This window comes from Prionailurus bengalensis, chromosome X (genome assembly GCF_016509475.1).
Source record: "Prionailurus bengalensis isolate Pbe53 chromosome X, Fcat_Pben_1.1_paternal_pri, whole genome shotgun sequence".
NCBI lineage: Eukaryota > Metazoa > Chordata > Mammalia > Carnivora > Felidae > Prionailurus > Prionailurus bengalensis.
This window is the reverse complement of record NC_057361.1, coordinates 113,733,919-113,751,649: the sequence shown is the minus strand read 5'-3', so window position 1 is coordinate 113,751,649 and position 17,731 is coordinate 113,733,919. Positions and strand designations below refer to the sequence as shown.

Sequence of the window (17,731 nt, the reverse complement as noted above, 5' to 3'; positions counted from 1 at the left end):
CACCAATTATAAAACATCATTATTTTATGTGCTGCTAGGAAAAAACATTGCCAATTAAACTTTGACAACCCATCATCTGAAAGAGACACATCCTAATTTCATAAATGTTAAAATATGGGAAAATAGAGTTTTAGAATCAATACAATGTGGGATATAAAAATAATTTACAAAGCATAAAATAATACAACAGAACTGAGACCAAACGTCATATCCATAAATGTAAATATGTTTAACTCACCTGTTAAGAGGAAAGGGGCTTTCAGAAGTTACCACAGAGCAAAACTCAACAATACATTGTATATAAGAGACACATCTAAAACAAAAAGGTTCTGTCTGGGGTGCCTGGCTGGCTCAGTCAGTAGAGCATGGGACTTTTAATCTCAGGGTTGTGAGTTCAAGCCCCATGTTGGATGTGGAAACTCCTTAAAAATTTTGAAGAAAATAAAGAGTTTCTGAAAAATTAAAAAGAAAGGAAGGGCCAAGTTACAGAGTGTGAACGGGGGAGGGGCGGAGAGAGAGGGAGACACAGAATCCGAAGCAGGCTCCGGGCTCCAAGCTGTCAGCACAGAGCCCGACGTGGGGCTCGAACTCACGAACCATGAGATCGTGAACTGAGCCCAAGTCGGACTTGTAACCAACTGAGCCACCCAGGCGCCGCTTACGCTTTCACTTTAAACAACTAAAGCCAAAATGGGTAACAAAGTATATGAAAACAACAGTTTTTGAACCTCAGACAACAAAGAACATTAAGAGAGTGATCACCAAGAGAAAGGCAACGAATACGCCGAGCCCTACTACTGCACCAAGCTTACTTCCCAGAGAGAGTTCCCAGGCTGTGGTGCAAGGAAAGGGGCCCCAAGCAGCGCCCTGCAGGCTCCCCGAATTGAAGACAACAAGTTCACGGTCCAGGGACACCGAGGGGCTAGATGGTGTGGGGCAGAAAACCAGAGAGAAGAGAGCTACCCAGAGATTTCTGGAGGTACGCAGAGGGCTCTCTTTCATCACAGTATTGATGAGCACACGCGTATAAAGTGTGCCAGGCCTTGTCTCTTTGCCCCTCACCTCCAAATCCATTCCCTTTGGTCTCTGTGAAAACCATCTAGGCCCTTTAGTTTCCCTTTGCAAGCTGGCGCCGAAAGAAGTTTCGTCAGTAGAGGGCGCTAGACAGCCATTACCCGGGAATAGGCAGAAAGCAGAAGGCAGGCGGTTTGTGGGGCAGTGAAACTACTGGGTATGATACCGTAACAGCGGACGCATGTCGTCACACATTGGTCCAAACCCACAAAATGTACAACCGAGAGTGAACCCTACCGTAAACTGGGTGGGTAATGGTGCAAGAATGTAGGTTCATCAATTATAACGAACGTACCACACTCTGGTGAGTGATATTGATCCCGGGGGAGGCTATGCATGTGAGGGGGAGAAGGGGGTGCATGGGTGGCTCAGGTGGTTAAGTGTCCAACTCTTAACTTTGGTTCAGGTCATGATCTCATGGTTTGTGGGATCCAGCCCCTGCTTTCGGCTCTGCAGCGACAGCATGGAGCCCGTTTGGGATTCCCTCTCTCTCAAAATAAATTAAACATGTTTATTTTTGAAAGAGAAAGCGGGCGTGAAGGAGAGGCACAGAGAGAGAGTGGGGCAGAGGATCAGAAGTGGGCTCCCCTCTGACAGCACAAGCCCGAGGTGGGGCTCAAACTCACAAACCAGGCGATCATGACCTGAGCTGAAGTCACACACTCAACTGACCAAGCCACCCAGGTGTCCCAATAAATAAACATTTTTTTAAAGACAGATAGATAATGGGGCTAGAGAGAAACAGAGTATGAGCAGGGGAGGGGCAGAGAGAGAGGGAGACCCAGAATCCGAAGCAGGCTCCAGGCTTTCAGCTTTCAGCACAGAGCCCGACGTGGGACTCGAACCCATGAGCCCTGAGATCATGACCCGAGCCGAAGTCGGATGCCTAGCCGACTGGGCCACCCAGGTGCCCCTATTTAAATTTTTTTGAGTTTAATTATCTTTAGTAATCTCTACACCAATGTGGGGATCGAACTCACAACCTGGAGATTAAAAGTTAAATGCTCTACCAACTGAGCTAGCCAGGCACTCTGTCTCTCTTTCTCTCTCAAAAAAATAAACATTAAAAAAAATTTTTTTAATTTAAATAGATAAATAACACAGGTGCCTCAGATCTGGCAAAAACAACCAAAATGGTGTAAAATGACTGAAATTTAGGAAGCACCTGCCCTCTTCTCTGGAAAGAAACAGTTGCCAGTATCATCAGTTAGAGCATGGACGTTTTTTGTGCGTCTCGTGTCCCTGAAATACAGCCAGACCAACACGAAACCATCCTACACACCTAGAAGACTGACTGGAGGATAAAACAACCATCTGCACAACCTGAACCACAGAATTCAGCAGGTACGCGGCGCGGAGAGGTGAATTTGGGGAGCGAGAAGCCGCAAAAGGTAGGGAACTGCTTTTGCGGGCGGAGAGAGGAGGGAGACTGGGGAGGGGGGCAGAATACGGGAACAGCACCCCTCCCCAAAAGCAGCTGGAGAGAAAGTGGAAAATTGGAAACAGCCGCAGGGACTGAGCTAAAAAGGGAGAAAAGAGAAAGGACAGGGCTTAAATTCCACTAAGACCATAAACAAGGGGAAAGCAAAGGCTGCAACTCTGCAGTTCGATACCTGACGGTGCTCTGGTGGGAAGGGCGAATCCCCAGGAGCAGGGTGGGCTCCGGGAGGTTCTCGGGCCACACGGGGAGAAGCGGTTCCACCCGTGGAAGGATATTTGGCAGACTGTTGAAGCCGCCTGGTCCCAGCAGACCCCGCAAAACGGCCACATTCGCTGGTGCTGGAACAGGGTCGTTGAGGGGGAAGCCTGGTGCCAGGTGTGTGTTGTGATTTTCCATCATCCCCGAGACGCCGCTGCTACACTGTCTCGCGGACTTTTTCTGGGGCGGGCTGGCACCTGGCCGCAGTCTCGGGGTCCCGCCCGCGTTCCTGGGTGCAGCCGACATTCGGCCATTGCTCATTCAGCCTTTGCTCTGTGAGACCCTCCCGCAGAGGGGCGGAACGGGTCAAAGCCGAAGTCCTTGGGAAGTAAGGGGCCGGGGAACACAGCCGCATCTGAGACAAAACTTCGGAGAGAGGCACTGCCTGGGGCCTGGTGACGGAGAGTGAAAAAGCGGGGAGTGGACGAGAGCTGAAGACAGAGGTCGGGTGTGTGATTGCTGAGCCAGGAGAACAGACAGGGAGGCTGGGTGGCGCCATTTTCACCGCTCCCGCGCATGCGCATAGGCACCTACGAGCACTGCAACAATCCACCCCAGTAGGCTAGCAGCGCCATCTAGTGGAGAGCGGAGCCGTTACACTGAGCCCCGCCCTCCTGGGCCAACCTGGCTCTCGAGAACACAAGTCTCACTGCCGCCTTAGTTTATGGACTATAAAGTGCTACATACACTAACATCTAAGGGAAAACAAAGCAATTTCAGTCCTACTTTAATCTGTTAGGTTCATCTATTCATATTTCTTTCTTTTCTTTCCTTTTTTCTCTTTCTCTTTCACAATTCTTTTCTTTTTCTTGAATACAGAAAGAGAAAAAATGCATTTTTATTTTCAATTTTTATTAAAAATATTTTTCTTTAATTTTTATTACTATACTTTTTCCTTTTGTGTAAATTTTTTCAGATTCTATTTTACTTCCATCATTTTATTTTAGTCTACTTCAGTGTATTCACTTTTTCAAATTTTCAAACGATTTCTTTTTTCTTTTTTTATCTTTTTTCTCTTTTTCCTTTCTTTTCTTTTTTCTTAAATACAGAAAAAGAAAAAATTCATATTTATTTTTAATTTTTGTTAAAAATATTTTTCTTTAATTTTTCTCTACTCTTTACTTTTGTGTATATTTTTTCAAATTCAATTTTACCTGCGTCATCTCATTTTAGTCTACTTCAGTGTATTCATGTTTTCAAATTCTCAAAAGATTTCCTTTTTTTTCTTCCCCCCCTTTTATTTTCTCTAATCTGTCAAACCACTTTCAACACCCAGACCAAAATACAACTAGGATCTAGCATCATCTATTCAATTTGTATGTGTGTGTGTGTGTGTGTGTGTGTGTGCGCGTAATTTTTAATTTTAATATTTTTTTAATTTTAATTTTTTTAATTTCAATTTTTCTACCTCATTAATTCCTTTTCTCCCTTCAAAATGACAAAACGAAGGAATTCACCCCAAAAGAAAAAGCACGAAGAAACGACAGCCAGGGATTTAACCAACATAGATACAAGCAAGATGTCTGAGCCAGAATTTAGAATCACAATAAGAATACAAGCCGGGGTCCAAAATAGATTAGAATCCCTTTCTGCAGAGATAAAAGAAGTAAAAAATAGCCAGAATGAAATTAAAAATGCTATAACTGAGCTGCAATCACGGATGGATGCAGCGGCGGCAAGGATGGACGAGGCAGAACAGAGAATCAGCGATATAGAGGACAAACTTATAGAGAATAATGAAGCAGAGAGAAAGAGGGAGATTAAGGCAAAAGAGCTCAATTTAAGAATTAGAGAAAGCAGTGACTCATTAAAAAGGAACATCAGAATCACAGGGGTCCCAGAGGAGGAAGAGAGAGAAATAGGGGTAGAAGGGTTATGTGAGCAAATCGTAGCGGAAAGCTTTCCTAACCTGGGGAAAGACACAGACATCAAAATCCAGGAAGCACAGAGGACCCCCATTAGACTCAACAAAAACCGACCATCAACAAGGCATATCAGAGTCAAATTCACAAAATACTCAGGCAAGGAGAGAATCATGAAAGCAGCAAGGGAAAAAAGTCCTTAACTTACAAGGGAAGACAGATCAGGTTTGCAGCAGACCTATCCACAGAAACTTGGCAGGCCGGAAAGGAGTGGCGGGATGTATTCAGTGTGCTGAATCAGGAAAATATGCAGCCAAGAATTCTTTATTCAGCAAGGCTGTCATTCAAAATAGAAGGAGAGATAAAAAGTTTCCCAGACAAACAAAAATCAAAGGAGTTTGTGACCACTAAACCAGGCCTGCAAGAAATTTTAAGGGGGACTTTCTGAAGGGAGAAAAGATGAAAATGTAAATAAATAAATAAATAAATAAATAAATAAATAAATACCAAAGGCAACAAAGATTAGAAAGGACCAGAGAACACCACCAGAAACTCCAACTCTACAAGCATCATAATGGCAATAAGTTCGTGTCTTTCAGTACTCACTCTAAACATCAATGGACTAAATGCTCCAATCAAAAGACATAGGGTAACAGAATGGATAAGAAAACAAGATCCATCTATATGCTGTTTACAAGAGACCCACTTTAGACCTAAAGACACCTTCAGATTGAAAATAAGGGGATGGAGAACAATCTATCATGCTCATGGTCAACAGAAGAAAGCCGGAGTAGCCATACTTATATCAGACAATCTAGACTTTAAAATAAAGACTGTATCAAGAGATGCAGAAGGGCATTATATCATAATCAAGGGGTCTATCCACCAAGAAGACCTAACAATTGTAAACATTTATGCGCCAAATGTGGCAGCACCCAAATATATAAATCAATCACAAACATAAAGAAACTCATCGATAGTAATACCATGATAGTAGGAGACTTCAACACCCCACTCACAGCAATGGACAGATCATCTAATCAGAAAATCAACAAGGAAACAATGGCTTGGAATGACACACTGGACCAGATCGACTTAACAAATATATTCAGAACATTTCATCCTAAAGCAGCAGAATATACATTCTTCTCCAGTGCACATGGAACGTTCTCCAGAATAGACCATATACTGGGACCCAAATCAGCCCTAAGTAAGCACAAAAAGATCGAGATCATACCGTGCCTATTTTCAGACCACAATGCCATGAAACTCGAAATCAACCACAAGAAAAAATTGGAAAGGTAACAAATACTTGGAGGCTGAAGAACATCCTACTAAAGAATGAATGGGCTAACCAAGCAGTTAAAGAGGAAATTAAAAAGTATATGGAAGTCAATGAAAATGATAACACCACAACCCAAAACCTCTGGGATGCACCAAAGGCGGTCATAAGAGGAAAGTATATAGCAATCCAGGCCTTCCTAAAGAAGGAAGAAAGATCTCAGATACACAACCTAACCTTATGTCTTAAGAAGCTGGAAAAAAAAACAGCAAATAAAACCCAAAACCAGCAGAAGACAGGAAGTATAAAGATTGGTGCAGAAATTAATGCTATCGAAACCAAAAACACAGTAGAACAGATTAATGAAACCGGAAGCTGGTTCTTTGACAGAATGAACAAAATTGATAAACCACTAGCCAGTTTGATCAAAAAGAAAAAGGAAAGGACCCAAATAAATAAAATCAAGAATGAAAGAGGAGAGATCATAACCAACACAGCAGAAATAAAAACAATAATAAGAGAATATTATGAGCAATTATATGCCAATAAAATGGGTAATCTGGAAGAAATGGACAAATTCCTAGAAACATATACACTACCAACACTGAAACAGGAAGAAATAGAAAATTTGAACAGACCCATAACCAGTAAGGAAACTGAATTAGTAATCAAAAATCTGCCAAAAAACAAGAGTCCAGGGCCAGATGGCTTTCCAGGGGAATTCTATCAAACATTTAAGGAAGAGTTAACACCTATTCTCTTAAAACTGTTCCAAAAAATAGAAATGTTCCAAAAAATAGAAAACTCCCAAACTCTTTCTATGAAGCCAGCATTACCTTGATTCCAAAACCAGACAGAGACCCCACTAAAAAGGAGAACTATAGACCAATTTCCCTGATGAATATGGATGCAAAAATCCTCAACAAGATATGAGCCAACTGGATCCAACAATACATTAAAAAAATTATTCACCACAACCAAGCAGGACTTATACCTGGGATGCAGGGCTGGTTCAATATCCACAAAACAATTAACGTGATTCATCACATCGATAAAAGAAAGGACAAGAACCATATGATCCTCTCAATAGATGCACAGAAAGCATTTAACAAAATACAGCATCCTTTCTTGATAAAAACCCTCAAGGGGCGCCTGGGTGGCTCAGTCGGTTAAGCGTCCGACTTCGGCTCAGGTCGTGATCTCGCGGTCCGTGAGTTCGAGCCCCGCGTCGGGCTCTGTGCTGACAGCTCAGAGCCTGGAGCCTGTTTCAGATTCTGTGTCTCCCTCTCTCTGACCCTCCCCCGTTCATGCTCCGTCTCTCTCTGTCTTAAAAATAAATAAACTTTAAAAAAAAATTTTTTTAAATCCTCAAGAAAGTAGGCATGGAAGGAGCATACCTCGAGATCATAAAAGCCGTATATGAACAACCCAATGCTAATATCATCCTCAACGGGGAAAAACTGAGAGCTTTCCCCCTAAGGTCAGGAACAAGACAGGGATTCAACATAGTATTGGAAGTCTTAGCCTCTGCAATCAGACAACACAAAGAAATAAAAGGCATCCAAATCGGCCAGGAGGAGGTCAAACTTTCACTCTTTGCAGATGACATGATACTCTATATGGAAAATCCAAAAGATTCCACCAAAAAACTGCTAGAATTGATCCATGAATTCAGCAAAGTGGCAGGATATAAAATCAATGCACAGAAATCGATTGCATTCCTATACACCAACAATGAAGTGACAGAGAAATCAAGGAATCGATCCCATTTACAGTTGCACAAAAAACCATAAAATACCTAGGAATAAATCTAACCAAAGAGGTGAAAAATCTATACACTGAAAACTATAGAAAGCTTATGAAAGAAATTGAAGAAGACACAAAAAAAATGGAAAAAGATTCCATGCTCCGGGATAGGAAGAACAACTATTGTTAAAATGGCAATACTACCCAAAGCAATCTACATATTCAATGCAATCCCTATCAAAGTAACACCAGCATGCTTCACAGAGCTAGAACAAATAATCCCAACATGTGTATGGAACCAGAAAAGACCCCAAATAGCCAAAGAGATCTTGAAAAAGAAAACCAAAGCAGGAGGCATCACAATCCCAGACTTCAAGCTATACTACAAAGCTGTAATCATCAAGACAGTATGGTATTGGCACAAGAACAGACACTCAGATCAATGGAACAGAATAGAGAACCCAGAAATGGACCCACAAACGTATGGCCATCTAATCTTTGACAAGGCAGGAAAGAATATCCAATGGAATAAAGACAGTCTCTTCAGCAAGTGGTGCTGGGAAAACTGGACAGCGACACGCAGAAGAATGAACCTGGACCACTTTCTTAAACCAGACACAAAAATAAGCTCAAGATGGATGAAAGACCTAAACGTAAGACAGGAAGCCACCAAAATCCTCGAGGAGAAAGCAGACAAAAACCTCTTTGATCTTGGCCACAGCAACTTCTTCCTCAACACGTCTCCGGAGGCGAGGGAAACAAAAGCAAAAATGAACTACTGGGACCTCATCAAAATAAAATTCTTCTGCACAGCGAAGGAAACAATCAGCAAAACTAAAAGGCAACAGACAGAATGGGAGAAAATATTTGCAAATGACATATCAGATAAAGGGCTAATATCCAAAATCTATAAAGAACTTAGCAAACTCAACACCCAAAGAACAAATAATCCAGTGAAGAGATGGGCAAAAGACATGAATAGACACTTCTCCAAAGAAGACATCCAGATGGCCAACCGACACATGAAAAAGTGCTCAACATCACTCATCATCAGGGAAATACAAATTAAAACCACAATGAGATACCATCTCACATCTGTCAGAATGGCTAACATTCACAACTCAGGCCAACAACAGATGTTGGCGAGGATTTGGAGAAAGAGGATCTCTTTTGCATTGTTGGTGGGAATGCAAGCTGGTGCGGCTACTCTGGAAAACAGGATGGAGGTTCCTCAAAAAACTAAAAATAGAACTTCCCAACCACCCATCAATTGCACTACTAGGCAAGGGATACAGGTGTGCTGTTTCGAAGGGACACATGCACCCCCATGTTTATGGCAGCACTGTCAACAATAGCCAAAGTATGGAAAGAGCCCAAATGTCCATCGATGGATGAATGGATAAAGAAGATACGGTATATATACACAATGGAGTATTACTCGGCAATCGAAAAGAATGAAATCTTGCTATTTGCAACTACATGGATGGAACGGGAGGATATTATGCTAAGTGACATTAGTCAGTCAGAGAAAGACAAATATCATATGACTTCACTCAGATGAAGACTTTAAGAGACAAAAAAAGATGAACATAAGGGTAGGGAAGCAAAAATAATATAAAAAATGGGAAGGGGATAAAACAGAAGAGACTCTTAAATATGGAGAACAAACTGAGGGTTACTGGAGGGGTTGTGGGAGGGGGATGGACTAAATGGATAAGGGGCATTAAGGAATCTACTCCTGAAATCATTGTTGCACTAGATGCTAACTAATTTGGGTGTAAATTTTAGAAAATAAAAAAACAAATTAAAAAAAAAACAAAAAAAGAGTACCATCAGTTAGACAACCAAGCAAGAAACTGGGCAGTCATCCTATATTCTTCCTTCTCTCTTCCCCTTTGTCCCCATCGCTGGCCCACATCGAGTCTTGACACGTAAAACAAATTAAAACAGTGCTGTCCTGGCTGAGCTATTTTGCGGCCATTCGAGCCTCTTCATTAGTCTCCACAGCAGTCTGAAGACCCTCCTGTTACCCTGGGGCCCAGTGGAGACTGCTGGAGAGCCACAAGGCCGACCGTGAGATCGGGACTTCCAAGCTAAAAAGTTCTGAGCTGGATTCCTGCTTCTGCACTTAACAAGCTGTATGCCTCTAGTCATGTCACTTAACCTCTCAGAGACCGAGTTTCATCACCTATAAGATGGCAGCAGTAGGGTCCTAGCAACAGGGCTGTTCTAAGGATTAAATCAGGCACCGTAGGAAGTAATATCGCACACAGGACCTCCCTCCACGACCCAGCTTCTGCCCAGCCACCTTTTCAGCATCATCTCTAGCTGCACCTCCCAAACCCTAAACCTTAGGCCACAGACATGCTCAACTACTCACAGTCCCCCAATCATAGCATCCTGTTTCAGACTTCCAAGTTATTTTTTTTTGTAATGTTTATTTATTTTTGAGAGAGAGAGAGGGACAGAGTACAAGCAGGAGAGGAGCAGAAAGAGGGAGACACAGAATCTGAAGCAGGCTCCAGGCTCTGAGCTGTCAGCACAGAGCCCGACGCGGGGCTTGAACCCACAAACCGAGAGATCGTGGCCTGAGCTGAAGTCAGATGCTCAACCAACTGAACCACCCAGGTGCCCCCAGACTTCCAAGTTCTTGATCACACTGATTTCCCTCCTAGAAATGCTCTCCCACCCATTTATTTCACAAATACATTTTCACTCCCTCCATTATATCCTCCTTGTCTCTCAGTCTCCTATCATAGAACATTCTGTTGTATTGATCTGTCTACAGGTCTATCTCCTTAGTTAGGACTGTGAACTTCTAGAGGACAAAGACCACGTCTACTTGAGTTTGTATTCCCAAAACCTAGAAGATGGTAGGTGTCCCATTAATGTTTGCTAAGTGACTATCCTAGAAAGCAAATTATTAAGTGAAGCAGTATTCTTATATTTCTAAGTAAGTTCTCAACACTTACATGGGTAAGGCAGGCATGTTTCGATTCGCCACTTTTGGTAATAAAACATCCTATCGGAAATCCTGGTGTGCAGCACTTTGTTCCATCCCCTGTATTACGGCACCATATTACAGGCATATTGTCAATAATCCTAAATACAAATATTTTAACAATAAAAGTTTTGACAAGCGTTTCACACCAAGCAAAACCAACATCATCTTGCACGGATTTAAGTTCAAGTTTTTAATCAAAGTTACAAAAAATAGCATACATACAATTTCAAGGACCTATTAAAACTACTACTTTGGGGCACCTGGGTGGCTCAGTCGGTTAAGCGTCCGACTTCGGCTCAGGTCACGATCTCGCGGTTTGTGCGTTCGAGCCCCGCGTCGGGCTCTGTGCTGACAGCTCGGAGCCTGGAGCCTGCTGCGGATTCTGTGTCTCCCTCTCTCTCTGCCCCTCCCCCGCTCACGCTCTGTCTCTCTCTCTCCTTCAAAAATAAATAAACATTTTTTAAAAATTTTAAAAAACTACTACTTTTTTTTAGGGGCACCTGGGTGTGGCTCAGTCACCCAGGCGTCCAACTCTTTGTTTCAGCTCAAGTCATGATCTCACGTGGGCTCAAGCCCTGCGTCGGCTCTGTGCTCACGGTGTAGAAGCTGCTTGGGATTCTCTCTCTCCCTCTCTCTCTCTGCACCCCCCTTCTCGTGCTGTCCCTGTGTCTCTCAAAATAAAGTTAAAAAAATTTTTAAAAACCTACTTCCTTTTTTAAAAAAAACTACTTCTGAAAGGACTTGAAAAATTAAATCAGGTCCTCTCATTTGCCAAACCTACCAGTGATGCTGATAATTCAGTCGTATTCCTTTCCTCAAAAAGGCCAGCTTTTTCTCCTGGTCATCATTTGCTGTATCATAGGATTTTACACAAACTTTTACGCATGTTCCTGTCCTGTTAAAAGGAAACTGTTGAGAAAGAATTAAAAGATTAAAAGATTTGGCTAAGTTTTATAAACCAAGGGTCACAAAATAGGCAATTTATCTTACAGATAAACCTTTCCTTCAGAGACTTCAGTGTGCCATCATCCTCAACACTATCTCCTTTAACTTTCGATTTATACCTGAAATGATTACACCACACACACACACACACACACACACACACACACACACACTATGCTTTCACGACTAAGACCAATTTGCCCTCGTCAATAACTCTCATATAGAACCCTTCACTTAAAAGTGGTAACAGAAGTGATTGTAATCATGGTCACACAACTCTCTCAATATACGAAAAACATTGAAGTGGACACTTTAAGGGGTGCCTGGCTGGCTCAGTCAACAGAACATGCAACTCTTCATCTCAGAGCCATGAGTTCAAGCCTCACCTGGGGTGTAGAGCTTACTTAACAAAAAACTGGACACTTGAAGTGGGTGAATTATTTGGTATGTGAAACTCTCAGTGGAGCTGTTCCCAAAAAAGTGATAACAAAATATCTGATATTTTTCATATGAAGCCTCTTGTTTACAAAGTCTAGCTATGAGGGATTCTCAGGGTAAAGTGCCAATGTTATTAATCAGGAAATCAGGGGCAAGCATAAACTATGAAAAGTGTTATATTTAGCACCTCATATCCTGGAAGCACACGACGATTAATCCCAAAGTTCCCTACTGGCAGCTGCGGAGAACACTGTCGTGCTTCTTTCTTTCTTTTTAATACGGTCATGTTTGTTTCTCCATTCCAAGGGACACCATTTCTTGAAAAAGTTCACTTTTCCATGAGGACAGTGGTATGCCACAAGTGTATGTTGGGCAACTTTAATTGTCAAAAAGCTAATGCCTGACACAGAGACCAAAGGAAGAGATCAGCAAAGAGCCCAGAAATAGATCTACATAACTATGTCCATGTGATTTTTTTTTTGACAAAGGTCCAAAAGCAATTCAGTGGAGGAAGGATAGTCTTTTCCACGGCAGGTGCTGAAGCAATTGGACATCTACAGGCACAGGAGGAAGAAGAAGGAGAAGAAGAAGGAATTTCAACCCAATCTCGTACCTCATACAAAATAACTCAAATAGAACAGACTTAAATATGTAAAGTAATTATGAAACTTTTAGAAGAAAACGTGAAAGAAAATCTTCAAGACCTAAAGGCTGTATCACATCTCCTTCGACCTGACACCAAAAACACAACCCATAAAAAGAAAACTTGACTATTGGACCTCATAAAAAGTTAACAAAGTTTGCTCTGTGAAAGACTCTGTTAAGAAGGTGAGGAGTGCCTGAGGGCTCAGTCGGTTAAGCATCGGAGTTCAGCTCAGGTCATGATATCACGGTTCGTGAGTTCGAGCCCCACGTCGGGCTCTGTGCTGACAGCTCAGAGCCTGGGACCTGCTTCGGATTCTGTGTCTCCCCCTCCCTCTGTCCCCCTCCTGCTCACTCAATCTCTCTAAAAAAATGATTAAAAACGTTAAAAAAAATTTTTTTTAGATGAAAACATAAGGGTGCCTGGCTGGCTCAGTTGGAAGAGTATGCAACTCTTGATCTCAGTCATGAGTTCAAGCCTCGTGTTGGGTATAGAGATTACTTAAAAATAAACAAACAGGGGAACCTGGGTGGCTCAGTTGGTCAAGAGTCAACTCTTGATTTTGGCTCAGGTCATGACAGCACACTCATGAGATTGAAACCCGAGTCAGGCTCCACGTGTAGAGTCCGCTTGGGATTCTCTCTCTTTCTGTCTCTCTCTCTCTCTCTTTCCCTTTGTTCCTCCCTCTGTCCCTCCCATTCTTGCTCGCACCCTCTCTCTAAAATATAAATAAATCGGGGTGCCTAGGTGGCTCAGTTGGCTGAGCGTCTGACTTCAGCTCACATCATGATCTCAAAGTTTATGGGTTTGAGCCCCATGTTGGGCTCTGTGCCAACAGCTGAGAGCCTGGAGCCTGCTTTGAATTCTGTGTCTCCCTCTCTCTCTGCCCCTCCTCCACTCGTGCTCTCTCTCTCTCTCAAAAATAAATAAACATTAAATAAATAAATAAATAAATAAATAAATAGGCTTTAAAAGAAAAGAAGGGGCACCTGGCTGGCTCAGTCAGTACAGCATCTGACTTTCCATCTTGGGGTTGTGAGTTCAAGCCCCACATTGGGTGTAGAGATTACTTAAAAATAAAAACTTTTTAAAAAGTAGATGATGAAAACACAGGCTGCAGACTGGGAGAAACAATTTGCGAACTACTGTTGCACCAAAGGAATCACACCCGGAATATATAAGGAATTCTGCAAACTCCATAGTAAAGGAACAACCAATTCAAATAGAAAATGGGTCGAAGAGGAGACATCTCACTGAAGAGCATATACAGAGAGTAAACGCACACATGAAAAGGTGTTCAACATCATTAGGCGCTAGGAAAATGCAAATGAAAGCTACGGCGAAATTCACCTATCGGAGTGGTCAAAATAAAAAATGACAATACCTTGTATGTCAACTATACTTCAAGAACGATTTTTGTCATGACAACACCAAATGCTGGCAAAGACGCAGAGAAACGCCGTCACTCCTACTTTGCTGGTCGGAACGTAAATGGTATGGCCACTTTGGAAAAAGGCGGTTTCTTGCAAACTTAAGCACGCCACTCTCACATCACCCGGCGGTTACACTCTTGGATGTTTACCCCGGAAAAATGAAAACCCAGCCGCACACCAAAAAACCTCCACCTAAATGTTCACAGCAGTCTTACTCATCACAGTCGGATGCTAGAGAAACAATCCGAGTGTCCTTCAACGGGGTAAATAGTCAAACCGGAATATCCACACCATGCAGTACTACTGTGAATGCACACAACCCACGTGGATCTCAAGGGGATGGTGCTGACAGAAAACAAAGCTGATCCCAAGAAGGTTGCAGGCAGCGTGATTCCACTTGTGTAACATAATTGCAATAACATGGTAGAAGCAGAGAGGACGGGAGGTGGGCGGGGGGATGGGTGAAACAGATGATGGGTATGGAGAACCATTGATCGCGATGAGCACTGGGTAATGTATAAAATTGCTGAATCACTATATTGTACACGTGAAATTAATGTAACACCGTACATTAATTACACTGGAATCAAAGCAATAAATTAAAGGACTTGAAAAGAGGGGTGCCCGGGTGGCTCAGTCGGTTAAGTGTCTGGCTTCGGCTCAGGTCATGATCTCACAGTTCATGGGTTGGAGCCCCTCATCGGGCTCTGTGCTGACAGCTCAGAGCCTGGAGCCTGCTTTGGATTCTGTGACTTCCCCCCCGCCTTGTCCTTCCCCCCGCTTGCATTCTGTCTCTCTCTCAGAAATAATACATGAGTAAACTTTAAAAACAGGAAGGTGTTACCGTTGGGCAAATCTGGGCAAAGGTACCAAGACCTCCTTGTTCAAGATTTTTTTGTAGCTTCCTGTGAATCTATAATCATTTCAAACTAAAAAGTTTTAAAAGAAACTAATGCCTGATGGTTTCACAAGTGTCTACATATATTACAATTGGGGCACCTCGGTGGCTCAGTTGATTAAATGTCCAGCTCTTGATTTCGGCTCAGGTCATGATCTCACGGTTCCTGAGATTGAGCCCTACATCAGGCTCTGCACTGATAGCATTGAGCCTGCTTGGGATTTTCTCTCTCCCTCTCTCTCTCTCCCTCCCCCACTCACACATGCACTTTCTTTCTCTCTCTCTCAAAATAAATAAATGAACTTTATTAATTAAAGAAAAATAAAATTGGCCAAACTACACACTTTCAATACACACAGTTTACTGTACTTCAAGTATATTTCAATGAATTTGGAAAGAAGGAAGGAAAAAGTTAATGCCTTCATAATCATAACTGCTAAGATCCTTAATCTATCCCAATATTATTAAGATATTGAAGGCAAAATCAATAGAGAACGACAGTCCAATTGCATCTGCTTATATCACCTACCCAAATTATGCAGGAAACATAAATTAAGCTTCTTTCCTTTACAAAACAAAAGTAAAACCTCAAAGACACGGAGCGCCTGGGTGGCGCAGTCGGTTAAGCGTCCGACTTCAGCCAGGTCACGATCTCGCGGTCCGTGAGTTCGAGCCCCGCGTCGGGCTCTGGGCTGATGGCTCAGAGCCTGGAGCCTGTTTCCGATTCTGTGTCTCCCTCTCTCTCTGCCCCTCCCCGGTTCATGCTCTGTCTCTCTCTGTCCCAAAAATAAATAAACGTTGAAAAAAAAATAAAAAAAAAAAAAACCTCAAAGACAAAACCTTTACGTGGAACCTCAGACAGTTTGAACAGCACATATTAAATGCATTCTTCTGGCAACACCACATTCTATCCCCTTTCCTTTTCTGGACCTCCTTTTAAAACAAAGACTCTTTAGGGATGGCCTGGGTGGCCCAGTCAGTTAAGCGTCTGACTCCAGCTCAGGTCATGATCTCATGGTGCATGAGTTCGAGCCCCGCATCCGGCTCTGTGCTGACAGCTCAGAGCCTGCCTGAAGCCTGCTTCAGATTCTGTGTCTCCCTCTCTCTCTGCCCCTCCCCCACTTGCACTCCATCTCTCTCTCTCAAAAATAAATAAACATTAAAAAATGAAAAATATCTCAAACAAAGACTCTTCGGGGCGCCTGGCTGGCTCAGTCAGAGGAGCCCACAACTCTTGATCTTGGGTTGTAAAGTTTGAGTCCCACTTTGGGTATAGAGATTACTAAAAAAAATAATGATAATAAAAAAATAAATAAAACAAAGACTCTTTGCTACAATTTTAAGCACCCAGTTTTGAAAAGATTCAATTTGAAATAATATTTAATAAGAAGATCAGTTGAATCACCTTATAAGGAGATGATGATATTCGTTCTCCAAATAGCACTTGTCCAAGATTTTCAGAAGGATTTCTCTTTTCAGAGTCTTTACAGAAGTCAAAGCTAGAAGAGAAGCTCAGGTAAGATAAAAAAAAAAAATCAGCAAAGAAATCCATCTTTGTAATCTGTCTAGCGTCTCCACTGTTAATGGTAGATGCTTCTAAAAACATGACCCAGAGGTGTCAAATTATGATTTATAGACTTCATTGTAGATTCCTTTTTAAATTATTTAATCTTTTATAGCTATGAATTCATTATTTTTTTTTAATTTTTTTTCAACGTTTATTTATTTTTGGGACAGAGAGAGACAGAGCATGAACGGGGGAGGGGCAGAGAGAGAGGGAGACACAGAAAAGGAAACAGGCTCCAGGCTCTGAGCCGTCAGCCCAGAGCCCGACGCGGGGCTCGAACTCACGGACCGCGAGATCGTGACCTGGCTGAAGTCGGCCGCTTAACCGACTGCGCCACCCAGGCGCCCCTGAATTCATTATTTAAAATGCTCATGTTACTGCTCTTGACTTCTGTAATGTAGGTAATCACAATCTTAAAAAAAAAAAAAAACGAATGGTATTTTCAGGGCTAAACTTCAAATTACATAAAAATAAGCAAACAATAGCTTAAAATGTGTAGTAATTCTAACCTGAGACATCTAGAAACTGCAATTATCGGTTCTGATCAAAGGAAAACTGAAACGACAAAACCCCTCCTCAAATATATGCCCACAAATTCACTCACAGATCAAATGGTTACTACATGAAAAGACTTACAACTACCTTTAAGTAAATGTGAATATACAAAATCGAATATAAAATGGTAAAAGATAAAATCAGTTGGTGGGTTTGTGTAATATTTTAAATGCTTATATTAACATTTAACATTTAACTTGGTATTTTAATGAAAATTAGACCTGATTTTACCTCTGTTTCATTAATGGAAATAAAGCAATATCAAAGGGAGTTACAATTATTTTTCCAAAAAGTACATCATTTGTGGGGTGCATGGGTGGCTCAGTAGGTTGAGCCTCTGACTTCGGCTCAGGTCACGATCCCACAGTTTGTGAGTTCGAGCCCCAGGTCGGGCGGGCTGTGTGCTGACATTTCAGAGCCTGGAGCCTGCTTCGGATCCTGTGTCTCCCTCTTTCTCTGCCCCTCCCCTGCTCGTGCTCTGTCCGTCTCTCTCAAAAATAAATAAACATTAAAACAAATTTTTAAGTACATCATTTGTTGTTATTCTCAAATGACTGATCTTAACCTTGATTATGTGATACATGC

At 42.2% G+C, this 17,731-nt stretch overlaps 1 protein-coding gene across 1 annotated transcript in view; it reads right to left on the bottom strand.

The window, feature by feature from the left end:
• The window catches only part of LOC122476962 (transmembrane 9 superfamily member 2-like), an 86,570-nt gene that overhangs the window by 58,927 nt on the left and 9,912 nt on the right, over window positions 1-17,731 (bottom strand). The window contains exons 3-5 of the mRNA XM_043569892.1: window positions 16,430-16,523; window positions 11,449-11,576; window positions 10,636-10,765 (exon numbers count right to left, since the gene is read on the bottom strand). Coding sequence (XP_043425827.1) covers window positions 10,636-10,765; window positions 11,449-11,576; window positions 16,430-16,523 — 352 coding nt within the window. The remainder of the gene's footprint in view (window positions 1-10,635; window positions 10,766-11,448; window positions 11,577-16,429; window positions 16,524-17,731) is intronic.